This window comes from Podarcis cretensis, assembly GCF_951804945.1.
Source record: "Podarcis cretensis genome assembly, chromosome: 8".
Lineage (NCBI taxonomy): Eukaryota > Metazoa > Chordata > Lepidosauria > Squamata > Lacertidae > Podarcis > Podarcis cretensis.
In genome coordinates, this window is record NC_137177.1 from 28,293,774 (window position 1) to 28,319,979 (window position 26,206).

The window sequence follows — 26,206 nt, forward strand, 5'->3', positions numbered from 1 at the left end:
CATGGATGTGAACATACAGGATTTTTTTTTGAAAATTAGAGCTTGTTTGGTGACAGATATTTTCAGAGGGGGAAGTGTGTGGGGGTAGTACTAGTAAGAGTCCTTTCTGAAGAGGACACACAAAAGCAAAGGAAGCTGTGTTAGTCTATGGGGTGGGCAGGGGGAAAGAATCTAAAATTCACTCATGGTCAGGCAACAATTTAGGACTAGCCAAAGTGTTACAGAACAATGAGTTGCATTTTCCAGAAGACTTAATCTGGCTGGATGTTAAGCAAAGCAGGGCTGAGAGAAGAGGGGAAACAGTTTAATGAAAAACAGAGCAAGTAGAATGAGGGCTGAATTTCACACACCCCTCCACAAATGCTGCTGATCCAGTTTGCCTCCCTGTCTCACCGTGGCTGTTTTAAAAGCAGTTGAGAGGTGCAATCATGGATTTATTTTATTTTGCATTTATTTTGACTCTTGGATACTTCTCAACACCAGGGGGCAGGTGTGGAGGATTAGTCATCTATATGTGTATTTATTTAACAGACTTTAGAAGCTTCTTTATTGTATAAACCTACAGGCAGTTTACATAAAATATACATTAAAATTATCAATAAAAGTCCAAAGTTAAAATGAAGCTAACCTAAAGAAACAAACAAAAATCAAAATATCAATAAAACCAACAGTTAAAAACATGCATTATAAAATAAAACTGCATGTTAAAATACACGCTGACCTTACGTATCTGTGTAGACTTGCCTAAATAACAAAAAAAATTAGCAGTTAAAAAAGTCAGAACTTTTCCTATAAAGCAAGGCATAATCTCCTTGTGCCACGCTACCCATGCCTCAATACCAGAAGGCCATGAGAAATTAAAGCATTTTTAGAAGTGTGGGTTAAAGTCCTAGGCTTGTATATCCTCTAATTCAGGGGTCGGGACCATTTCCCAGCACAAATGGTTTCCTCCTGGGGAGCCAGGGAGGAGGTGCATGCCAGTTGTGGGTGGGGCAAAATGTCTTGGATCAGCTCAATTCTTTCATTTATTTGGGCTATTTATAGCCCACTTTTCAGCAGAGACTCTCAGAGTAGCATACAATAGGAGAATAATCACAATTTATAAGCAATAAAACATGGAAATAATAAAAACTGAAATAAAACAAGACACAGCTGAGCGATACAATAAGGTGAAACGGCAACATTTAAAACCCCAAACACGTAAAAGGCCTGGGAAAAGAAAAAAGGGTTTCAATGGCATCATCACTAACAAGAACCACCAAGGCTGGTTCAAGGCACGCCTCTTGGGAGTTATTTTCAGAGTTAGTGGCTACGTAGACACAATACATTTAAAACACATTTTCACTAAAGAACCCTGGAAACAGTAGTTTACCCTTTACAGAGTTGCCATGCCCAGTGCCCTTTAAAAAAACAAACTACAATTCCCAGAATTCTTTGGGGGAAGTCAAGTCATGTGCTTTAAATGTGTGTTAAATACGTACAGTAATACCTCTGGTTACGAACCGTCCTCCTTGTGAACGCTTCGGGTTACGAGCTCTGCTAACCTGGAAGTAGGTCTCCTGGTTGCAAACTTAGCCCTGGGATGCGTGCGCAGCAGGACGCCCCATTAGCAAAGTGCACCTCAGGTTAAGAACAGTTTCCGGATAAGAACGGACCTCCGGAACGAATTAAGTTCGTAACCCGAGGTACCACTGTATATGGCATGTACGCAGTCAGCGGGCTTCCATCCTGCCTCTTAGTCACAGACTGGCGGGGCAGCCGTGACCCCAACATTTAGGCTGGTTGTGTCGGCAAAGACTCTCCCTTAAAACAAAGGGTGTAGCTCATCGCTGGGAAGAACGCAAACTGCCTGTGGGGGCTTGGTGAGCAGAGGGCGTTGTGCTGACCAGCTGCCCCCATTTCCCTCAGGATGATGGCCTCCACTAGCACAGCAGCCCTGACAGGATCAGGCTCTCCCTCCTCCAGCTGGTCGGCATGCGGGCTGAAGTCAAAGCGGTCAATCATGTCGTTGAAATGGCAGAGCTGGGCAGGCGAGCAGTTGGCACACGGGTTAAGCGGGCAATACCCCCGCCGGTGCACCTCCAGGCTAACACAGTGGATGTAGGTCTTGCGGCAGCGGGGGCAGTGGTGTAGGCGCTGGTGATCGTGGAGGCGCTGGTGGAGTTTGAGGTGGATGTGCTGGGTGAAACGGCTGTGGCATAGGCAGCATGCATAAGCCTTGATCCCAGAGTGCAGGCGGAGATGGGTTTTGAGGTTGCTGGTACTGCTGAAGCGTTTGGGGCAGACCTAGGGGAGAGATTGGTTTCTTGTTAGCCCAGGCACTGGTGCACTATGGGAAGGAGAAAGCCCTAGACTGGCTCATCTGTGCTTAATTTCCAGAACGATGCGGTTCATATTAAGCCTTGAGCTTGCTCCTTTACTTGTCAAACTTCAGAAGAGCAGCCTGCTAGGAGCTCTTTAGCATCACTGAGGTGCTGCTTTCCAACAATCAGCTGGAAGTGGAATTAAAAACGGTAATTTCCTCATAGCGCTTAATAGAGCCAGGGCTCAGAATGAACTAGTTTGGTTTAATTATGCCCACAGAATTACTGGTAGTTCAGAAATCTCTGAACTATACCTGAAAGTACTGCCCACATGCCAGGTGAACTGAATTTCAGTTTTGGCTAGAACTATGAATGATTTCTAGTTCATCTTCAAGTTTATTCTCTTACATGTGGTTTCCCCCTCTCTCTCGTTAGACTCTTTGGGCCTTTAAACGTAAAGATCATAATCATTGGGAAAAGGAGATTAAACCATCTACATTCTACTGTATGTATATTTTGATGTTCCCTTAGTCTTCTTAAGCATACAGTGGTACAAACGCTTCAGGTTACAGATGCTTCAGGTTACAGACTCCGCTAACCTGAAAGTAGTTCCTCAGGTTAAGAACTTTACTTCAGGATGTAAACAAAAATCGCGTGGCGGCAGTGTGGCAGCAGCAAGAGGCCCCATTAGCTAAAGTAGTACCTCATGTTAAGAACAGTTTCAGGTTAAGAATGGACCTCCAGAACGAATTAAGTTCTTAACCAGAGGTACCACTGTATTTTATACTTCAATGCAGTGACTTATAACATTCTGAATGCAGGGAAAAAATGAGCAAGGATTATTTGGATCAACTTGACTTGAATTGAACTGGTTTGTTTTGTAAAGGGATGTTCATGGATGTTCTCTTTTGGACATGTTGATTTTGAACTACCGGTAGTTTCTTTTTAAAGTTTCCAAGCTCTGAGTATAGTGTAATTCAGCAGTGCCTTTCCTTGTGGTCATACGAAGAAATAAGACCCACATGACTTTAATTAGAAGCTTTCTCCTTTTGGTTTCTAATCCTAATTGCTTACAAATTCAGTGTGGCCCCAATGAATCACTGGTGAATTGCATGATAATTTGTAGGTTTCTATTGCCTGCTGAGACTTTTATTTCCTGCTGCACTGTTATGCAACCAAAGCCGTGTACAAATATAGAACTTTTTAAAAAAACCATGGATACAGTAAATCAAATTAAAATGCAACACACAAATACAACAATCACATATGATAAAAGAATTAAGGAGGTCTGAAATTTGAAGAAAGATTTGGCATGCATTTCTTACACTTAGATACTGAAATATTAATATGCCTAATAAGCTAATGATAAAATTAAGTATGATTTGATGGCCTGTGTGAAAGTGAACCAGCTGGACAGACACTATCCCAGGCCCTGGCCCTAGAATCTACCAAGTGTGTTTCCAGTATTGAGGGACCAGACAACAGCTTCCCACTCCATATTTCCAGCCTTATGGTTTGGACAAATTCATATTGACTTATCGGGAGAAGGAGAAAAAACTTCTCCCTCCCCACTCCATGTATAATTTTATATCACTATGACTTTCCTCCTTAAACACCATTCCCCCCCCCCAAAGCCCCAAATGCTTTCCATACACACATATCTCCAAGGGGCCAAATGGTCTCCTGGCCTTTTAATGAGGAAAGAAAGTGCCACCTACCAGGCACTTGTGTGGCTTCTCGCCTGTGTGCACCAGATGGTGTTTCTGCAGGTGAGCCAGCTGGGTGAAACGTTTTTTGCAGACCTGGCACTGAAAAGGCTTCTCGCCACTGTGCACTCTCAGGTGGACCTGTAGGAGGAGGACAGTTCAGTGTGAGCTTGGAAGGGATGGAAAAAGGGGTGCCTAAAAGGGTGTCTTTAAGAAAGAGAGACATAGAGAAGGGAACAAAAGGGTTCAGTTGTGGTTTGGAACAGAGGAAGCTGCTTTAATACTGAATTGGACCAATGGCACATCTAGCTGACAGGCAGCGGCTGGCCAGGGTTTTAGGCAGGGAACATTCCCAGCCCTACCTAGCAATGCCTTGGATTTGAACCTGGGATCGTGCGCAAACAGGGCAGATCCCCTGCGACTGAGTTATGTGTCTTCCCCCAAAAGAAGAGCAAACTTGAAGACAAAGAATCTCCACCTGCAATGAAGGGTATGCCACTCCCAGTGCATCAGGAAGGAGTGCAAATAAAGAAAATGCTATTATTCCGCACCATTTTGAAGTTCCCTTCCTTTTTTCAGCCAAAACCCATCTACCAAGCTGGTCTCCACTAACAGAGAATCTAATTACAATGTGAAATTCAGTAAGGTATACTCAGGGCCGGATTTAAGTTTGATGAGGCCCTAAGCTACTGAAGTTAATGGGGCCCTTTATATGTCCAGTTGTCCTTTGTCAACAACATTGTCACTGTTTTTTGTGTTGAATATATGCTATATGGTAATTAAATGGGCCTAATAGGTATCTAAAGCCATTTGAACATAATTTTATTTGTTTTTTATCTTATATTTTAGAAATGTACATCCAGGTTTTTTCCCTTTAATTTTTTGGGGGGCCCCCAAGAGAGTGGGGCCCTAAGCTATAGCTTGTTTAACTTATACGTAAATCTGGCACTGGGTATACTGAGCACACACCTGAGTGAACCCTTACTACACCCACACCCCTAGCATATTACTGAGCTATGTCTGCAACCCCATCTCATAATTCTGACCCCAAAATAAAATTCTGCAGCCATAGTCAAACACAGTGTCACAATGTAAAGTCCAGTGTTAACACAGGTACAGACACCTAGACTGCAACTGCACGTGGGTTGAGCAAGTGTCTAGGGTGGGTGCGCAGCTGGGTACAAACTGGTATTTGCCAGCTGTTTGCAAATGCTATTTAGTCACCATGCCCAGACCTTCAGGAAACAGATCTAGGCCATCATGTAGGGTGTGGAGAGAGGATTAGACAATTCTGGTTGGGGAGGATAATTGGTAGGAATTTGTTCTCAGCTGGATGTCCAGATGTACCTTGAGATTAGAAAGCTGCCCAAAGCTCTTGGAGCAGATATGGCACTCGTATTTGATTTTGCCATTCTTCTTCCCCAGAGGGTACGTCGCAGACTTGCTGCTTTCCTGGGAATCTGGTGGGTTGGTCTTTGGCGTACTGAGGTTGATGGTCTCATCCTGGCAGGCAAGCTGGGAGGGAGTTTTCAGCTGCTGAACTACGGAGCCACTTGAAATGGCAGGGTGCCCTTGGTCAGAGTCCAGAAATGAGAAGATTCTGGTGTGGAGGGAAGAGAAATGATTTGGTGGTTTCTGGTCCACTTGTTTTCCATGTGGCAAGATGGGAGGGAAGACAGCTTGAGACATCCCTGGAGAGGGAGGTCGCCTTTTCCCCAGGGAAGACAACTTTAGGGATGTGATTTCTCTAGGACCTGTTAGCGGCAATTCAAATGGAAATGAGAAGGTCTGAGGGGCCAGTAGAGATGTGGGGTGGTGGGCAGCTGAGGTGTTGCAGGCATAGTGATAAGCCTGGGGTAGGTTGCTCCTTGGCTGGCACTCTGAGCAGGAGGAAGACGGGTTACTGAGATGGAGCGGAATTTCCTTCCAGAGCGAGGTAGTTGCGTTGTATGGGTAGCAACTGGGGCCATATTGTCTCTCTGGGCCCGTGTGTCTTTGGCTTGGAAGACCAGGCTTCTCAGAAGTAACTTCTTCCTTGGATGCATTGTGGGGAAAGTTAAGCTCTGTGGCCTGTTCTTGCATGCTCCCAGGGGTCTGTGCCTTTGAATCCACTTTTTGGTTTTCTGCTGTCTTCCTTGGCAGCATGTCTTGTTCTAGCTCTTCAACATCAATTATCTCTTCCTCATCCTTGTCTATCTTTGTGTAAATAGCTGTGCATTTTTGGTCATCTTTGGAGGCATTCTGTGGTGGTCTACTGACTTTCTCAGGGAAGGGCTGCACCAGGAAATCCCTTGAGATTAGATACTCTGCAAAGTAAGAAGCAAATCTACCTTTAATTGTTGCTCTTTATCTTGAAACGTATTTATTTTTACTTAGAGAAATGAAATACAACAGTAACAAAAAAAATCTGACAAACTTTAAATATATCTTCCACAATCATCACCTCTTTTTTTAAAAAAGGAAAGAAATGAAGAATGTCAAATATATATTTTTAAAACCTCTTTTCAGATTCTATGAGACAAACTAGTTCTGAATAAAGATGGATTAATAGTTTCCCCAATCTTAAATCCAGTGCTTCACATTGCCACATCAGATTGCAATATAAAAAGTCCTTTTGAAAATCCATCAGCATTTTGGTTCCAGTTCCTCAGACATTTTTGTTTGCAATTTTTCCAAAGGCACACATTTTTGCAAAGCAATTTATCCTAATAGAATGCATTTTGCATGTTCTTTCCCCTAACATATGTATTTTTTATGCACACTTTACCCTAGTATATGCACTTTTGTACACATTACTTGGCTGGGGAAAAGTGCATTACAAAATTCAGAGAAGTGCACATTTCAAAGGAAAGCTGCATTTCAGCTGACATACTGAGAATTGCAAATTAAAAATGCACATAAAATTGATTTTCTCCTCTGTCGTCGCTATATCTGAGTTTATTTCTCAAAAATGAACTTTTTCCATCTCAGCATATGTAGCTGGGTGATGGAGAGTAGGAAGAGATGTATGTGTTTATGCTGCTGGTCCTGGAACAAAATGGCCCTTGCCTGAATTGTTGCTGTTCAAACTATTGACAAGTGTGGTGTTCACCACCTACAGTGCCCTCACCTGGTTTAGTTGCCAGCTCCCCTGAGAGCAAGCTTTGGAATTCTCTAGGTACGCCATGCATGTACCAAACCAAAAGTTCAGCTCCAGCCAAGATGGGTGTTATGGTATAGAAATAGATCTCCAGGTTGCACTGACAAGCCATTAAGTTCTGGGCTGGGTGGGTGGGAGCCGGATTCACATAGCACATCCAGTTACTGCAGTTGGGGTCATTCACGTCAAGGATGTGGTAGAGCTCTCCTTTTGCAGAGAGAACCTGGAGGAGGGGAAAGAGAAAGAAGATCTGGGTAACAGTGGCGTAGCGTGGGGGGTGCAGGGGGGACGGCCGCACCAGGCGCAACATCTGGGTGTTAGGGTTAGGGGGCGCAAATCCACGGGTTAGGGGGCACAAATCCATGGGTTAGGGGGCGCATATTACTTGCCTTGCCCCGGATGCTGACAACCCACGCTACGCCACTGCTGGGTAATTGCTGGCATACATATATTTTAATGGGGGACCAATTATTATGTGTTCCTCTCTCCCAACAGTCTTAATACTTCCTTGAGCCTCATCCATTTAAGGCTGCCGTCTCCTCCTAGACTCCATCTTACGACTGATTAAAAGCAAACTTCTGTGGCTTAAACATCAAGCCAGCTTTTCTCTTTCTCCCCACACCCCTGCTTTTCACCAAGCAGCTTAATGAAGAGAACTCAGAAGCTTACTCCCCATTTTGTGATGTTTTGCTTCTTCCTAACCAAAGTGTTGCCCATCCGAGTATAGAAAGGGGCTGCTCCTTGATCTCCTTGATCAAAATTGGGTTACAATATCTTAAGTGTCCAGATACGTAGCAAACAGACAAACAAATAACTTTTAAAAATACATTGTAGATTTTATCTGGCCAAAAGGGGCCATTGTGTCTTTTGCAGCTGTTACTCACCCTCCAGTAGTGCTTCTGAACCTTGTTTTTAGGGATATTCTCTCTGGTGTAGATCTTGCCAACCAGCGGCCCAAAGCGTGTTCCTTGCGGGATATACTCTCTGCTGATCACAGCTATTACCTACAGAAGCACCAAAACTATGTCAGTTCAAGTTAGGCCTGAGTCTTCATGTCCTTCATTTGTACCTGCTAATATTTGGCTGATTTTATAAACACATATTTTATGGCAGGAGAGACTCATGCACATGAGCGCACAAAGAGAAACCAGGAACATAATATTTTAGACTTGTAATGTAATGCTCCAGAAACCTAAATCTATTAACACCTCTGCATGGTGGAAGAAGAGTTCCCTTGTAAGAAAGGTAAAGGTAAAGGACCCCTGGACTGTTAAGTCCAGTCAAAGGCGACTCTGGGGTTGCGGCGTTCATCTCACTTTCAGGCCAAGGAAGCCAGCGTTTGTCCACAGACAGCTTTCCAAGTCATGTGCCCAGCATGACTAAACCACTTCTGGCGCAACGGAACACCATGACGGAGCACACAGAAACACTGTTTACCTTCCCACCGCAGCGGTACCTATTTATCTACTTGCACTGGGACGCAAGTATCTACTCTGCATGGGACATGGGTGGTGCTGTGGTCTAAACCACTGAGCCTCTTGGGCTTGCCCGCGATGGGGTGAGCTCCCGTTGCTCTATCCCAGTTCCTGCCAACCTAGCAGTTTGAAAGTTCCCTTGTACAATTGATTGTACTGGTCTCCCAGGTCCTGTGCCATCACTGTAACCACTGCACCATGCTGGCTCTCTTTTCGTCAACCTTCCTGACCCAACCGAGACAGAAGAAGCAAAGCTGTTGGAGGGGTCATGGCTAAGTGGTAAAGCACCCCTGCTCTCCCCAGGTAGAGCTGGGGAATGACCCTTGTGTTGAAACTACAGAGAGCCACTGCCAATCAGCGTTGACAATAAGCCAACTCATTATAATGTAGGGTTTTGTTCTGCATGCCTACTTCTAATCCCACTTCCTTTCCACAGCACATCTACGCTATAGGTCCCATCTGCACTGTACATTTAAAGCAGTACCATACAACTTTTAACAATAATGGCTTCTCAAAAAAACAACAACCTCTAGGGAACTGTAGTCTCTTAAGGGTGCTTAGAGATGTTAGGAAACTCCTATTCCTTCCCAGAGCTACGATTCCCTGGGAAGAGGGACTGCCAGTTAAGCCACTTCAAAAAATAAATTTGCACCATGTATGGATTCTAAAAATCCATGTATTACCCTATGTATAGATTGCTTAACCAATATAAAACCTGCCCTCTTTTTTCTCCAGCTTCTGCTTCCCCCTAGTGGCTTCTTAAGGTTGTGAACATAGCCAAATGCCTTTTCTCTGTGTTTGGAGACAATGCGGTTGGGGTTGGTCGGTTTTAAGAATCACAGGCGGGAAAACACACGCCTCTGCATTGCAGCCTTGGCAGGGGTGGGGACAGGGAGGGCTCCATGTTTCCTTTTGCCCAGCCTTCGCTGACAGGGTGCCCTCTAAATGTTTTGGACTACAACTCCCATCAGCTCTAGACTGCATGTGCTGGTTGGCCAAGGCTGCTCTTGTGAGGGGTTTTTTTTAAATCAGCAAACCGCAGCATCACAAAGAGCAGCAAGTATGCAGGGAAGGCAAGACAAAATCCTGAAAAAGATTTCCATGCCTTCCTGGCTGGGCACCTGAATTCAGGTTCAAGACAGGTGTAATACCTGCAGAGCTCTGAGGAGCCCTCACAACCTTCAGTAAAAAGAAGCAGTCTACTGTATCCACAAATACAGTGGGGAATTGTGGGAGGTGATTTATGAAAACCCCATTTGACAAATTGTTGGCATGCATGGATCAGGAAAAGCAGGCTTTGGAGGAGGCCAGTTGGCCAGTGTCCTGTGTTGTCACCAGCACACCTCTCCCCAATCCCCAGAACACCTTTGCAACCATTTAAAAACCATTTGAAGCTCCTTCTAATAAGGAGGAAAACACAGGCATATAAATCTGATAGTGCTTGCAAAAAACCCCCAGTGCATTTGAAAGCATAGCAATAAAATCACCACCTTCATAATTACCAGTGCTTGCAAGAATATAGGTTATTGCAAGCACCAATGACAAGCTGTGCTGTGTCTTGGCCTGTGTGGTTGGATTTTAAACCACGTGGGCAGGGGAAAATGGGTCACCCAAGATCATTGCAATGTCAGGTGATTAACAGGTAAGTTGCGCACCCCTGGTGTAAATGGAAAAGTGTGGTAATATGAAAGAAAGAAAAAGGTGTGCTGGGCCCGGGTGTAACCCGTGAAACGCAGTCCAGGACTGGTCCAGAATCCAAAGGTTCCACTGGGAGTCAGTCCGACAGGGCCGAGGCAGGACACGAGGCAGGAAACCAGGCAAGGACAGGTACAGGATCTCAGGCAGGATCTAGTATACAGCAATGTTGCTTCCGCAACCTGGGGCGGGGTCCGACAGCCTTTTATCTTTGTTGGGGTAGCGGCCGGTCCTGATCCCCCGGCGACTCACCTCCCTGTTTCACCCAAAGGCGAGCACTCCTCCTGCGAGTACTCAGGTCTCTCCTTCTCTCAGACCTTAGTCTCTGCAGCTCGGGAGATGTCGGTGGGTTACTAGACCCAGGGGCCGCCTCAGCTCCCCTGACCAAACTGGTAGTGGAGCAGCTATAAGTGATGGCCCAGCTGAAGGCAACGAGGTAATCCCCGCATCTGGAGCCAGAGCAGGCTCAGGCCTCTGACTCGGCCCAGCTGGTGCTTGTTGCAGGGGAACCTGTGCAGACTGGGACTCCTCAGGTTCAGGCCCCAGACTTGGTTCAGATAATGCCTGAGGCAAAGTATCTGGTGCAGACTGAGTTACCTCTGGTTTCGAGTCCGAGCCTGAGTCCCAGGCCATCACAAAAGGCACCTTATACATAGACCATTTGTCCATCTAACTTGGTGTTGTCTACACTGACTGGCAGCAGCTCTCCAGGGCTTCAGACAGGGAGGAGCACAGAAAGAAGAAACACAATGGTGCACCTTCATCAGCACAACCGAACGCCTTCATCTACCCCAGTTGCAAAAAACATCTCTCTCCCGTATCAGTCTTTACAGCCACTGCAGGAGCTGTAACTCCTGTTTGACTTCACCCCCAAAGGCACATTCCTCCATTGTCTCCTGAGAGAGGTGGATGCCAGCCAACCAGGAGATGTCAGGGAGTGGACCTGGGACCTTCTGCATGCAATGCACTTGCTCTGCTACTGAGCTCTGGCTCTCCCAAAGGGGTAGCTTGCCTGGAGCATGCAGACTGAAGTGAGACTCACACTGCCTGATATGCTGCTAGCATGCAAAGCTGGGCTCAAGCTGCGGGTGAGGAACCCACTTGTGTTCCCTCCTTAAATACTACACCACCCTTCCCCTCTCACATACTTTGGCGAGAGGAAGCTGGGTGTGCAGAGAGGCTGTTAACTCTGCATCTCATATGCCTACAGTCAATTCCACAACGCTTGGAGCCCTCTTTCCTTTCCAGCAGTCATAGTCAGAAAAAGATGACAACTGTGCAAGGAGCACCTGCTAAAGATTCGGAAACCTAGGCGAAGGGATTTTCAGACACGGTTCTTCTGCCAGTCCTGTGAAGACCTGCCACAGTCTGTACCCATTCAGGGCTGGGGCTGGGGAAATGGTAGAGGCTGGCAGTGGTGCAGACCAGGTCACAGAGGGTGGTCAGGTCGAAGCTGGCCAGGTAGGTGGGCGGGAGGGAGGCCGGGATGTAGCTGGAAGAGAATGAGGAGGGATTGCTTTGTCTCTTGCAAGGATGGGTGAATATGTCAGTTATGATTTCTCTCAGTTGCTCATTTGTATAAGTTCAGTTCTCCAAATTTCCACATCAGTTTGTGATGTGTGTGTGTATTTAAAAAAGTTATTGTGAAAATTCATCAGCATTTTTTGTGTGAGTTTCCCCTCTTATATGCATTTTATATGCAATTTTTCACAATACACACAATACACACATTTTTGCAAAACAAGCTCCCTTAATATGATGCGTTTTTGGATGCTGTTTTCACTAATCAGCATTTTAACTTTGTACACTGGTTCCTATACTTCTCTCTCCCCTACCCCACAGACAACCTGAAAATCCCTGAGGGTCTAGGCAGGCCACTTAATGATCTTTCTGCCTGTTGTAGCAATTGTAGGGGTGCTGTATGATTTCTCATTGTACTTTTACAAAGATGCCGTGGAACTACCTGAATGAAGCAGTCATCCATGGAACACCGTTTGGGAACCCCTACTCTGGTATTTGCATTTTTGCATACATTATTTGGCAGGAGAACTGCCCTTGCACAGTGTGAAAAAGTGTGCATTGCAAAGGATGGCTGCATTTTAGTTAGCAGATTGTTTTGGAATTAGGAAGGTTTGCGAACTGAATCAAATTCCGTCCCCATCCCGTGTCGCTTGGGGTGTACGGACAGAGGAAGGGGTGCAAATCAGTCCGGGAGACCATACAATGAAAGGTCCGCCCTGCTGGGCTGGCCACTGGCATTACCTCATTGTTGCTGTTGCGCTGGAAGGCCAGGTTTCGGGGCAAAGAGGCTTGTGCTTGGGGAAGGTTGGCGTGTGGTTCGTACAGCTGGTCCTTCACAATGTAGGTACATTGATCCTCAAAACCCTCCCCTCTCCATGGAATGCTGGTCTCTTCCTTCATCCTTCTCCTCTCAATCCAACCACGGGATGGGGAAAAGAACCTGGCACAAGAGTGAAGGGTTTTATTTGTTTGTTTGTTTCACAGGAATACATAGCTAAGTCTAGGTACCAGGGGGATCTGTGACAATTCCTGGAATCACATATTCCCAGAGGCGTGCCTAGGGTCCCTTGTACCCTTGGCAAGAAGCTGTACTGGAGAAACTCCTGTCCCCCAAAAAGAATCTGAGAAGCAGACAAGGTTGTCTGGACAGGAGGAACGAGCCTCCTTGGGGCTAGATGGGGACACCCATGCTGCTCTCTGCCTGGAAGATGCTCCAAAGACCCCTTTCCATCATCATCATCATCATCATCAGCAGCAGCAGCAGCAGCAGCAGCTGGAAATCCTGGCAGATTCCCTATTCAGGCAAAGCAGGTGCTGGCAAGGTGGCTGCAGGTTCAGGAGGACTCCAATGCCTGAGAGGTGATTTTTGTGGCTCCCCCTGGGCTTGCACCCTGGGGAGGGCAGTTTCACCAATCCCTAACTATGCTTCTGCACATTCTGCCCACCAGTGTTTTTTTTTTTTCTGGGGGGACGCAGGGGTACACATACACCTAAACATTTTGTGAATCTAAGTTTGGTCTCATTGAGGGGCAGTAGTTCAATATGAGTAGGAAAATGAGAGTCTCCCTAAACATTTTTTTTGGGGGGAAGCACTGCTGCCCACTAATATCTCACCCCTTTCTCAAATTATTTGTTATTTAAAGTGTTTTTTAAGTAAAAACATAAAATAAAAGCCCATAGGAAATGAAAATAACATCAGTGCATATTTTTATAGCTAATTTGGAATTTCAGAGGTAGAAATAAAGGGAACAAGAGAAGCGGAAAACAGTTTGTTCATATTTATTGTCTGTGGGCACTTCCAGGCTGTCACTGTTTTCTGGTGGGATTCAGTCACACACCAGCAAATTCAGGTAGTGCAATTAAAGTTGCTTTGGTGCTCTTGTGCAATAAACCTGCTCTCCCCACCCACCCCGACTTCCAATTGGAGCTTTTCGTGACCAGAAAAGTGATGAGTAAATGCACTGGAAAGTGTGGGGTAACATTTGCTTGATGTCACATCGTGAACAAGTCGGAACAAATGCTAAATAAGTGGCCAGCATTGTCTATTCTCCCTGCAACCCTACACCAGTGTGGTGTAGTGGTTAAGAGCGGTAGACTCGTAATCTGGTGAACCGGGTTCACGTCTCTGCTCCTCCACATGCAGCTGCTGGGTGACCTTGGGGTAGTCACACTTCTCTGAAGTCTATTAGCCCCACTCACCCCACAGAGTGTTTGTTTTGAGGGAGGAAGGGAAAGGAGAATGTTAGCCGCTTTGAGACTCCTTCGGGTAGTGATAAAGCGAGATATCAAATCCAAACTCTTCCTCTGTGCAAGCAAAATCAGGATGAATTTCCTAAGTCAGCAGGTCGGCTGGGAGTGACCCACCTTCACAAATGGATATCTGTTGCTTGCTCTGCCTTTTGCAGGTTCTGAAGGTATATCTGTCCAAGTGGCGCTGAGCTACTGATCCCCCGTGTTTACATAGGAAGAGCATATGAACAGGTAAGTTGCGTCCATCCTAACTGCAGGTGCACTTCTGTACTGTTGTGATAAATGCAACCCAAGAACTGCTGCTTTATCTAATTAAATCTTGCTCTCATTCATGATTTTGGACCGGTAGCATGAGCAGTTTTGGAAACTAGGGCTGGGCCGGCGCTATTATTTAGGCAGAGCAAGGCAGCTGCCTCAGGTGGCAGATGCTGGTGTCTGTGGACTCTGGCAATGAGGTGCTGGAGGGGACAGAGTTTTGGCTACTCCACAGCCGGCTCAGCACCCCCTAGGCCAGCCTGCTGATTTCAGGTACTGTACAGTGGAGGACACTGTGCCATTTTGGGGTCCACCTCAGGTGCCAAAATGTCTGGGGCTGGCTTTGTTTAAAGGTACAGTGTGTACAACACCCAGTTCCCACTCCTACTACTGTACACATGTGGGGAGCTCCTGCTGCTGGTGTAATTTGGGGCAGGGTGGCTGAGTGACAAACCACTGGACAGGCTCCAGTGCTGAGGCCCAGGCCCACTGATGCTCCCTGGTCCGCAGTTTGATAAACACTGTTTCAATTCATAAACCAGTAACAAAAAAGAGGGGGGAATCTTATCCTATCCTAGAGGCAGACTACAATTATACCCCTTCTGCAAGGATTTTTTTTGTTTAGTAACTTTTTTTAACCAACTCCTGTTCTTATGCCTCTAACAAACTGGTCTACTGCTATTAGCAGGTGGTTATATTTATTGCCATGCCCTGAAAAGCTTATTCTGCTGATTTTTCTTCCTCAGGGTTACTTTTAAAGGAACAGGAGCAGTCCATGTCATTTATTTATTTATTTGGGTCACTTGGCAATCTTAACTTTACATCTAGTTTAGCATGTGCTTAGAGGCATGCTTGCAGTTCCCTAGTGATAAAAGTAGCAGTTTTCCCCATAGTACAACAACAAAAATTTGTTAACCAGTTCATTTATTACAAAACTGGATTTTGTTTTCAGTTCATTTCTTACACAAGGACTTCCATTTCTATAGCCCTACTATTACTAGGAAGCAGAGTGTAGCTGAATCTCATCCATTCTGACAAAAGCTCTGTGAGAAGGGCAGGCCATCTAACAATTCCCATTTCACAGATTGGAGGACTGAGGCAGAGAGACTGCGGTTTGCCCCAGGACAGTGTGAGTTACAAGCTAAGCTGGCATATCAGCTCTGCTGTTCTATGAAAGTGGAGGTAAAGTGTTGTCCACTGGGTTGCTTTGGTCCTCATTTACAGTGGGAGTGTGCAGATTGCTAAACATGCACACCTCCTACCTCCCAAGACAGAGATGAAAAATGTGCACTTACTTTGAATTGCCTTTTTCTGGTGTGGCTGCAGGGAGTCCATGGTGGCCCTGCCTGGCCTCCCGCTCTCACCATTCCATTCCCATCACTTCCCAGGACCACCACCAGCAGATGATTCTGACAGTATGTTTTTGCAAACACACTTTGCAAGGATATCACGTGGCAGAGGATTACAGGGGATTAGCTGGAGATGGTTCCTGTTTCGCCCAGCAGAAAAAGCGGGTCCAGATGGAGGATTTGGTAGCCCCTCTACTTAGAAGGCTAAGATAATGTTAACGGCAGCAGCCTCAGCAGGAGGGATGCCCTGACCCCGGCATGAACCAGGAGGTGGCCTGTTGAGGTTTTGTCTGACCCACTTGGTGGAAATTAGCATTGCCCATCAGCCAACTCATCCAAGAATGAAACGTTTTCAGTTTGAATGAAAATCAAGATGAAATTAAAGCTTCCTGACCAACCAAAGCTTGCTCGGAGCTACTGGTCATGGCTATATTTTCTAACAGTAGTAAATATGCTTAGCATTTTTAGAGATCCGCAGGAGGAGGAATTGATTGTTAAATCTCTGAGAATTGTAGCTCTGTGATGAGAATAGAGGCCTCCTAACAACTCGGACACGACTAAACGACTAAACAACAACAAAACAACTCTCAGCAGCTTTAACAAACTAGTCTTCCCGGGATTATATAGGGGAAGCAGTGACTGTTCAAAGTGGCATGATACTGCTTGGAATGCACTGTTTCCCATTTCCTCTATCGGTGGTAGGTGCTTTTTAAAACTCAGATTACTGGATCCAACTTTTACCCAGATCCCTTGGGAGAGTGAAGTTTTTAGGCAGGTCTTTTCTCTCTTTCTGTCTCTCTGTTTGGGGTGGAGTGGGAAACTGATCTGAGGGAGGGGGGAGAAAAGTGCCCACTTGAAATTCCAAATGTGCCCACAGGCCAACATCATCATCATCATCATTATATTATTAAGATTAGTATACATTTGCTGGCACTTGGGGTTGAGAGATAGGTTCAAACATTTTCAAGCAGACAGTGTCCCCCAGAGAACCTTGGGTACTGCTGTTTGTTAAGGGTGCTGGGAATTGTAGCTCTGTGAGGGGTAAACTACAGTCCCCAGGATTGTTTTGGAGGAAGCTGTGTGCTTTAAAATTTGATTTAAATGTATGCTGAGGGTGTGGCAAGAGTGACTGGCCCAAGATCCACCTGGTAGGCTCTGTGGTTAGGTAGAGATCTGCACCCAGGTCTCCCTTGTCCTAGCTTGACGCTATAACCCAGGCATAGGCAAACTTGGCTCTCCAGATGTTTTGGGATTACAACTCCCATCATCCCTAGCTAACAGGACCAGTGGTCAGGGATGATGGGAATTGCAGTCTCAAAACATCTGGAGGGCCAAGTTTGCCTATGCCTGCTATAACCAATATGTTTAATTCCTGGTGCAGAAGTACCTAGAAATCACTGGTCTCTCTGTGGGTGCTGAGAAAGAGACAGAATAGTATAACTACCCTCGAAGGAATTGCTCTTTTGATGTGGGAATTGCTAGAGAACCCCACAGCAAAGAACATCTACAAACTCTGAGGCCGTCAAGTGTTTTCATGCCTAAAATGTTATACAACAACAAAAGAGAGTCCTCATCATTTCCCACTCCCCATCTGTGGTGTCAGTAGAGGTCTGAGGTAGTTTCTTTTTTACTACTCAGGAGTCAGCCAACCCTCCAGCACTTTCGTTGAAAATGGCTAAGCAGCAGCAGCAAGGTTTGCATTCAACAGAAAGCATGATGAGGACTAAATAAATATGTAACATTTCCAGTAAAAGATTGGGGCAGAGGGGTGGGGTACGAGGTGGAGAAAAGTGTGACAGTAGCTTGCAGGCTTCTGGGCAGTGTTGAGATAAGTGCTGAGGAAAAGCTTAACAGAGAAAGTAACTACTCACCAGGACAGTGCCTCAAATGTTCCTAGAATAAAAATAATACTGTTTAGCAGACTTCAAACATTCAAAATCATCTCACATACATGGTCTCAGTCATTTTAGGCCTACTGTTAAACAGAGTGAGGCAGCCCTCTCAGGCAACTGATTTGTGGGTGCTATAAAGGGGCAGCAAATTGTTATCTGTTTGATGGACTATTATTACAATTATTATTTTGTGAGATTTCCTGTCTGAGGTGCCAAATTAACTTGACTAGCTTTGCATACTATTAGGGATGGGGCAGAAATGTTACTTTGTTTGCATTTTAATGAGAAACTACCTAATTTGCATTCTCAAACAAGTACACGAACCAAAGAACCGCTATCCAATGAAATTCTTTGTTTTCCAAATCTTGTGGTGTAGTTCTCCAACCAATCAATGTGTGCAACATTCCATATAACTGGGGGAAATTGTACATAAAAATGCATATATGTGTGGAAATAACATTCAAAGCTGCATTATATTAGGGGAAATTGCTTGCCAGAATGTGTGTATTAGTCAAGACTGCATACAAAAATGTGGTTTTTAAAAAGAGAAATCAACAATAAAATGCTGATAGATGTTCCTGATGTTTTTTTCTTCTTAAAAAAACCCATTCTTGCAAATTGCTGCAGAAATGAATTTAAGATTGAAAAAAATGGGAAACAGAGAGAAACTGGTGGTCTCGGGGTGCTTCACAGAATAAAATCAAAATATAAAATCACAAAATACATAATCAAAATAAAAATACCAACCCAATAACCCCCTCCCAAAACCCACATTTTAAAAGGGCATAGGATGTCAATCAAATCAACCAAAGGCCTGGTTAAGAAGAAACGTTTTTGCCTGGCTCCTAAAGGTGTATGATGATGGCACCAGGCAAACTTCCCTGGGGAAAGCATTCCACAGACAGGCAGCCACTGTAGAGAAGGCCCGTTCTCGTGTTGCCACCCTCCAGACCTCTCGAGCTGGAGGCACACGAAGGAGGGTCTCAGAAGATGATCTCACGGTCTGGGTAGGTTCATATGGAAAGAGGCAGCCCTTGAGATATCGGTTCTGAGCCATTTAAGACTTTATAGGTCAAAACCAGCACTTTGAATTGGGCCCGGAAACTAACTGGTAGCCAGTGCAGTCGGACCAGGATTGGGGTAATATGCTCAAACCGTCTTGTTCCAGTGAGCAACCTGGCCACTGAATTCTGCCCTAGCTGAAGTTTCTGAACTGTCTTCAGAGATAGCCCTACGTATAACACATTGCAGTAATCTAACCTTCAGGTTACTAGAGCATAGACAGTAGTTAGACTATCCCTGTCCAGATAGGGGTGTAGCTGGGCCACCAACCAAAGCTGATGGAAGGCACTCCGGGCCACTGAGGCCACCTGAACCACAAGTGACAGCAAAGGATCCAGGAGTACCCCCAAGCTACAAACCTCCTCCTTCCTTCAGAGGATGTGTAACCCCATCAAGAGCAGGCGATCTCCCATCCATCCAGTCTAGAGAACCAGCCACTAACAGTGCCTCAGTCTTATCTGGATTGGGTTTCAGTTTGTTGTCTCTCATCCAGTCCATTACTGAGGCAAGACACTGGTCCAGCACTTCCACTGCCTCAACTGCAGATGTAAAGGAGAAATAGAGCTGACTGTCATCAGCATACTGCTGACAATGTACTCCAAACCTCTGGATAACCCCACCCAGCAGTTTCATGTAGATGTTAAACAACATAGGGAATAGGATTGAGTCCTGTTGAACCCCACATTGAAGGTTCCACAGGGTTGAAACGCATTCCCCAAGCAACACCGTCTGGAAACAGCCATCCAAGTACGACTGGAACCACCACAAAGTGATGCCAGCCACCCCTAGTTTGGACAGTCGCTCCCAAAGGATACCATGGTCAATGGTATTGAAAGCTGCTGAGAGGTCGGGGAGAATTAACAGGGACATGTTTCCCTTGTCTCTCTCTTGACAGAGGTCATCATACAGGCTGACCAAAGCATATATTTTTTTGCCAAAACCAGGCCTAAATCCTGATTGAAATGGATCCAGAAAATCAGTTCCTTCCAAAAGGGCCTGGACCTGGTCTGTGACCATTCGCTCTAGAACCTTGCTTAGGAAAGGGAGATTAGCCACTGGCTGGTAGTTAGGTTTTCTGAATGCAGAGAAGGTTTCTTAAGGAGTGGTTTTACCACTGCCTCCTTCAAACAGATGGGGACCATCCCCTCCCATAAAGAGGCATTGATCACCTCCCTGGCCCAGCCAGCTGCTCCCTCCCTGCTGGTTTTTATCAGCCAAGAGGGGCAAGGGTCCAGAGTGCAAGTGGTTGCCCTGGCCGATCTGAGCACCATGTCCATATCCTCGAGCTCATCCAACACAACAGGACTAGACTGTGCTCTGGACATGCCATGAGATTCATCTGCTATAACAGCAGAGTCAATGTCTTGGTGGATGCGAGTGATTTTATCCTCAAAATGCTTTGCAAACAAGTCACAGTGAGCTACCATTGGTTCTACCACCTCCTTTGGACCAGCCTGTAAAAGGCCCCATACAACCTGGAAAAGCTCTACTCTATACCAATTCAAATGTCTTGGGGTGGCAAGATGACCCCAAACAAAGCAACGTGCATTGTGCCGTGTCAGTAAAAGGACACTTGCCTGCTTCCCTGGGTTGGTATTTGTTTGAAAAACCACATGGGGCATTTTTCCACCTAAAGAGGCTAAAACTGGCTGGGACAAGAAAACACTCCAACTGCAAAAATCAATAGATTTATCCCCTCCCCACTGTATTTTTCATTTACCGAATGAAAATCTAAGTGGTAAGTGGCTGCAGTTTGGGGATATTGAGGAAAACGGTGCAGGAAACAATAAATTAAGAGAACTATGTTGTAGGTCTACTTCTATGTAAATTCTGCAGGGTGAACAGTGACTCCTGAGTGAATTCCATCCCCGTTTTCTTGGAAGGTGGCTTAAGACTGATTGTAACAGGGAGCAGAGATGAGGGAGAGATTTTTCCTATCTATTATGTTTATGGTATAGCAAATGAATTATTTTATATCAGTAGTTGCGGTAGATTTTCTTCCTAGTTTCAGAAATATCATTACTCGTGTGATCATTATAGATTCCTAGAACCTCCACAATATTTACAGAACAAGATAGCTCCCACATCAGATGTCCTTTTTATTGTGCATTCATGACAATTGTGCTTATGATGGTATGGGGTGGTAATATGTGATCCTTTCAACCCTGTTTGTCCCTGCAAAGGCTTTGGGGTGGGCCTACTGCTTCCTGATCTTTCCTCTCTGGTGATTTGTCCACTAAAACTCCTCCCCAACTGCTTCTCTCTCTGCTAGGAAAAGATACAGATAGCCACATCTCACAAGGTTTGATGTCTCATATTTGTAAGCACTGTTTCAATTTTAACATGTCAATATATTCAAAACTAATCCCAAAGGAAATACTACAGATACTACATTTCTCAAAAAGTCTAGCGATATACTGTAAAGTTAAGAGGGAACTTACACTCTTTTATATCTCTTACCATGTCAGTGGATAAATTCCATACTGCATTCCCACCAACAATTAAAGCATTAAGAAAACTATATTTTCTGCTTTATATATTTGTGTTTAGTTTGCTTTATTTCTCTGGCTACCTGTGTTCTCCTCACACCATGAACTAATAGCAACTTGGAGGGTGTAGGGAACAATTTCCGTTAGGGAAATTGGGGTGGGGGGAAGTACAGGGAATGCTTTTAGGTCAGGGGTGGGTGACTTGCACCCCTCCAAATGTTGCTGGACACCAGTTGATAATGGCGTTGTGTGGATCAGTCAGCGCTGGGTTCAAATTCTCCTTCAGCTGTTCCATTGGGGGCTCTAGATAAGCCCCTGCCTCTTATACCACAGTCTTATACCTTTCTAGTCAGAAGAAAGTCCCAATGCGTTCAGTGGGGCTTACTCCCAGATGCTTGCTCCTTCGTTGCTCCAGATGCTCTCTCATTCTATAAAAACAGTGATTTTCACCTGCCTTTGCTGAGGGCTTATTGTGACAAAGAATATTTTGCAAGATTAAGCCTTTTGCGCAAATTGCCACTCTCCCCAACAGTTACGGATTAAAAAATTAAAGCACCGCCTCCCCCAAGAATCCTGGAAACTGTAGTTTGTTAAGGGTTCTGAGAATTGTGGCACAGTGGGGAGTAAGATGCAGCTCCCAGGATTGTTAAAGACGGGGGTGCACTTTAAATGTATGGTGTATATATGCAGCCTTGAAGTGTATGTTATGCCTTCAGAGAGTGTGGAATGGAAAGGGCTATGTCTGCAATACTGGCCATTTTTTGCCTGATTTGCTTCATTCCATTCTGTGCAAAAGTTGTGCATTCTGTTCTATTCATATGTCTTTGTTTGATGTTCGGAGCTTTCACCTGTGGCAATGTGCCGCTCTCCCAACAGGAAGAAATTTCCCCAGTACTACACCATTGCCCTAGTGCGAGGTACCATCATTTCCCAACATGTCTTCACAGGTGACTGTTATCACTTTTTAAAAAGTTTTGAGTGTCTTTTTAACTCATCCAGCCTTGTTCTAGGAACCCAGGAATATGTCTTATACAGAGTCAGGACATTGGTTCATCTTGCTCAGTTCTCGGACCATCATAAATTGCCCTTTGGAAGTACCCTTTCTTTCTTATTTACTTATTTTTTTATTGCCATGCTTGCTTTAATATGTGTATTTTTATCTGCCATGGATTGGTATTTATTTACAAAACAAAAGAGAGTTGTGTCCAAGGTGGATCCTACTCAGAGTAAACCCACTGAAAGTAATGGACATGGCTAACTTCTGTCCAATAATTTTAAAAGGTCTACTCTGAGTAGAAATTGGTTGCATACAGCCCATTATTTTTAAAATATTGCCCGCAGATCAAGCTGTTAATAAAGCCACAGGGAAACAGTTGGCAATCTATTTCTGAGCAATTAAAACAACTGAACTATCCCACCCATTTTATTTCCATTGTCCAGTTTCCATCTCCTTTACCTCCCCTCCCACCTTGCTCCTGGTTTTCAATTCCATATTTTTCTATTGTTACATGCAGTTTTTCTCTTTTAAAAATTGTTTCTATTTCCTTTCTTTTCACAGTTTTGCGATTGGGGTGTTTGAACAATTTCAGTTACCCATGGCACTACTGTTTGGAGAAGACACCTATGTATTTGGGGACAACAAAAAGTCTCAGCAACTCTTGAGGAGGACACACCATAACATCTGAGTTGCTTCCACACGGCAGTTTATGGTAGACTAGATATTGGTCATAGGATACTGGTGGGCAAAGATATCAGTTCTGATTCTCTGAGTTTCTCATTTTTCCAATCTTAAATGCAGTTCTCCACATTTTCACAACAATTTGCATTAAAAAAACAAGACAAAAAACCTTCATGAAGTTTCACCAGGATTTTTGTACAAATTTCTCCTAATAAACTTATTTCCATATGCAATTTTGACATATACACATTTTCACAAGGCTTTCCCTCCTAATACAGTACAATGCATTTTCTAATTTTATTTGTGCTAGTGTATACATTTCTGTACACTTGGCAGGAGAACTGCATTGCAAAATTTGCAGAAGTGTGGGTTTTGAAGCACTGCTATGTTACGGGTTGCATACTGTTTCTGAAAGCACAAATTAGGCAGGTTCACTTTTAAATGCAAAATGATGTGACCTTCTCCCTAATTGCTCATGCATGCAAGGTTTTTGTGGCAATGTTTTACGATTTTCCATGGAAATCGTCAACCAGGGTCAAATGGGAAAATAATCCAGGGCAGAATTTTGAAGAGGATATCATTGTGTGATCACTGCACACAACATGCATGTGTGCACAGCACCAGGTCTGCAATAAATTGCCACCTACAAGGCCCCCACGACTCTTCAAATTCCGCCGAAACAAATGGCAGAGTGCGCTTGTGATACCTTTGCCAAATGATAGCTTGCCAAAGTACCCTTGTACCACAGCTGTTACAGCCCCTGGGCTATCTGGCTATTTCTAATGGGATACCTGGATATAAACGCAGAGCAAAGGAATGTTGCAAAACGACCCACCAAAAGAGTGAGGTAGGTACCAGAATGGAAAAGCCCTTTGACTCCATGGAGTTGGCAGGAGGACCAAAGATTGCCTACCTGGGTTTGGATTGCTGCTTCTTTAATCTCTCAAGTCAAGAACCGGTTGTGAGAATGAAAGGGAATCCACTCTGATCTCCTTTTGGGCACGTTTTGAATGATTCAGCTGAAGCAACAGGAAGTGTCCTTAATTCTTCGGCTCTTGCAATATGCTGAGAGGAAAGTCAAAGCCACTATACCACAAGGAGGAGGAGGAAGAAGAGAATATTCTCTGAGGTGCTTAGTTTCTAAGAAGAGAGGTGCCAGGGTTCAAGATAGGTTGGAAGCTACCCTGTATGACACAGACACTCAGATGAGACACAGCTGCGCCTGATGATTCACTGGTCCAAAGACATTCTTGCATACTTGGGGGCACTCTTTTCTTCTTCTTCACATTTGCATCCTAAGCTTCAGTTCAGCACCTGGGAAGAAAACAGCTTCCAGGGGCTGGTTTGGACCCTGCCCTGATAATAAAATGCAAAAGACCAATTCCACTCCCCTCAAACACAAAAAGCTGCCCACCGTCCCTGGGCATCTCACTCACAGCAAGCACCATGCTGTTCCACATCTTTACACTTCCAGTGTGCGTAATTGTATCACAAGCCAACTTGTTAAAGAATCCAATCTACTCTTGGTCACTTACAGAGCTGTGGTTAAACTCTGCCGGGATAAACTAAGTCTTAGGTTAATCCTCAATTTAGGTTTGATGGGCACGGGATTGCTGCTTGTGGACACAAAATGAAGTAGTCACATTTTGGTGGCAGGTAGAATTTACCCTGAGACACAGAGCGGACTCCAAGGATGGTCTATGGATATTTGTTGGAGATCCAAGACTCCCAAAGGCTGTTGCCCCAGCCATATTGTTATGTTCACTTTGAATGGAGCAGCCAAGATCATAAGGAGCAGTGTGGGAGAAATTTTAATTCATCTGTCTACTCCTGTGTGGATTTGCCTGACTCTTCAGGTCAGCACTGGAGGCCATCTGCTCTATCTCTGTGTGGTTAGGTGAGTAAGAGAGCCAGGTCCTGTTTGGTGGTAGTGCCTAAATATGGAATGCCCTCTCAGTGGAGATCTACCGGGCTCCCTCTTTGACTCCTCCAGACAACCTGTTTATTAAGAATTCATTCTGATTTGCTTGCATAAAACTTGCATCAAGGTTATAGGATCAGGGAGCTGTTGTGGAAAGAGGGAGAGGGGATGGGGAGAAAGTAATCTAAAAGTGGGAGAGGGGGGGGGGGAGATCCGAATGCAAGGCAATCTCACTTTCACATCTTCATCTTCTTATTCCATGACTGGAAATAAAGTCTTGGGTTATTGCAGGTCCAAAGAGGGACATGCACAGCCCCATCTGCATTACAGGGCATGCAAGCTTCCTTTCTCCCCCTTGAATCTCCTCTACTTTTGTGAAATGTGATATGGGCAACAAATGCCACACACACTTAACTTGGAGTAATTCCCACGGAGCTCTGTTGCACCGTTAGGTCGCTTCCAGACAACCTGTTCAATGAACATTCAGCCTGGTTTGTTCATGGAGAGATTAGACAACATCTTGTCCAACAACTGTTGCACCTTCCAGTGCCTTTTCCTAATGCTTTCTGTACCTGAAAGTGTATTTGTTTCAGAAACCCACTTTAATGGCGCAACCAGAATGTGCTGGGAAAGTAATTGAATCCCACACAAAAATATTGATAGGCTGGAAGATACCTTTAGCATGCAAAACCTTAGAAGAAGAGCCTTGCTACTTATCTCTGGAGTAAAGCTTTTTGTCTGAGGCTCACAGGAAACCCACAAGTGAGCAAGACATCATCTAAGGATCTCTGAGTTGAGGAACACCACAAAGAAAGTGTGGCACTGTTGAGGGGAGGACGAGGGAGAGAAGGGAGAGAACAATTGATCAGCTTGAACTGGGGCATCTTTTTAAGGGAAGAGAGAATTCATGGGAATGACATCAGTAAAAGAGCCCCCAACCCCGTCCCCAAGGGAAGCCAAACCATTTACTAGAGGACTGAAAGTCAAGGGCTGATGTATAGAATCCTAGAGCTGGTTTCAAATTCCTGGAAGTCACAGATGACACTGGGCACCTTGTGAGTTTTTCAGCCTTGATTCCAGTGCTTGCCTATAACATCTTGCTTACAGCGTGAAGCATGCACCATCATAATAATTAGTAATAATATTATTATTTTTTTATACCCCACCCATTGGCTGGGTTTCCCCAGCCACTCTGGGACAGTACATATAAAAACATAGTAATACAGTCTTGCTGCATCATTCTGATGCCAATTCCTGCCTTCATCTAAAGTTTTACTGTTTTACCAAGGCTTTTGATAGACTGAAATGATGTTTTCTTATTAGCGTGCTTCCAATCTTGCTGTGGTTGTTATGGGAGTTTTGTTTTGTTTTTACAATACAATGTTTTATATTGTTACTGTGTTGTAAATCACTAGGAAACTGTCAGGTATCAAATGAATAGCAAGTCTAATTAATAATAATGGTAACAGTG

The 26,206-nt window shown here is 44.8% G+C and overlaps 2 protein-coding genes across 23 annotated transcripts in view; one reads left to right on the forward strand and one right to left on the reverse strand.

Moving 5' to 3' along the window:
- Positions 1–26,206, forward strand: part of LOC307221729 (uncharacterized protein) — a 68,699-nt gene that overhangs the window by 12,966 nt on the left and 29,527 nt on the right. For 6 of the 21 annotated variants that reach the window (XR_013841448.1, XR_013841450.1, XR_013841452.1 and 3 more), the window contains 3 exons: positions 14,245–14,320; positions 22,013–22,083; positions 22,695–23,383. Coding sequence is in view for 7 of the 21 variants with exons in the window: in XM_079986520.1 (XP_079842646.1) it covers positions 2,739–2,808; positions 14,245–14,277 (103 nt within the window). In the remaining 14 variants the exon portion in view is untranslated. Of the gene's footprint in view, positions 1–2,738; positions 2,809–5,193; positions 5,438–7,643; positions 7,860–12,753; positions 13,199–14,244; positions 14,321–17,331; positions 17,385–22,012; positions 22,084–22,694; positions 23,384–26,206 lie in introns of those variants that run through there. The other 15 variants (XR_013841455.1, XM_079986518.1, XM_079986514.1 and 12 more) reach the window with 10 other exon arrangements.
- ZNF683 (zinc finger protein 683) lies at positions 506–24,321 on the reverse strand. 2 transcript variants are annotated; one of them, XM_079986018.1, is made up of 8 exons: positions 23,728–24,321; positions 17,565–17,586; positions 12,581–12,779; positions 8,033–8,152; positions 7,119–7,371; positions 5,357–6,315; positions 4,022–4,150; positions 506–2,286 (listed from the first exon to the last, which is right to left on the reverse strand). In XM_079986018.1, the coding sequence occupies exons 3-8, from the start codon at positions 12,737–12,739 to the stop codon at positions 1,774–1,776; spliced, it is 2,133 nt and encodes a 710-aa protein (XP_079842144.1). In that variant the 5' UTR covers positions 12,740–12,779; positions 17,565–17,586; positions 23,728–24,321; the 3' UTR covers positions 506–1,773. The 2 variants fall into 2 exon arrangements, with proteins under 2 accessions (XP_079842144.1, XP_079842145.1); XM_079986019.1 differs by lacking the exons at positions 17,565–17,586; positions 23,728–24,321 and adding an exon at positions 15,640–16,142.

What these genes read in the sequence shown, in the direction of transcription:
- ZNF683 (XM_079986018.1), bottom strand. Translation starts at nt 12,739, where the DNA reads ATGAAGGAAGAGACCAGCATTCCATGGAGAGGGGAGGGTTTTGAGGAT. An exon ending in AGCGCAACAGCAACAATGAG is followed by an intron (nt 8,153 to 12,580) that starts GTAATGCCAGTG and finishes GTGCTTCTGTAG; the next exon opens with GTAATAGCTGTGATCAGCAG. An exon ending in GGCAGCTTTCTAATCTCAAG is followed by an intron (nt 4,151 to 5,356) that starts GTACATCTGGAC and finishes CTCCTCCTACAG; the next exon opens with GTCCACCTGAGAGTGCACAG.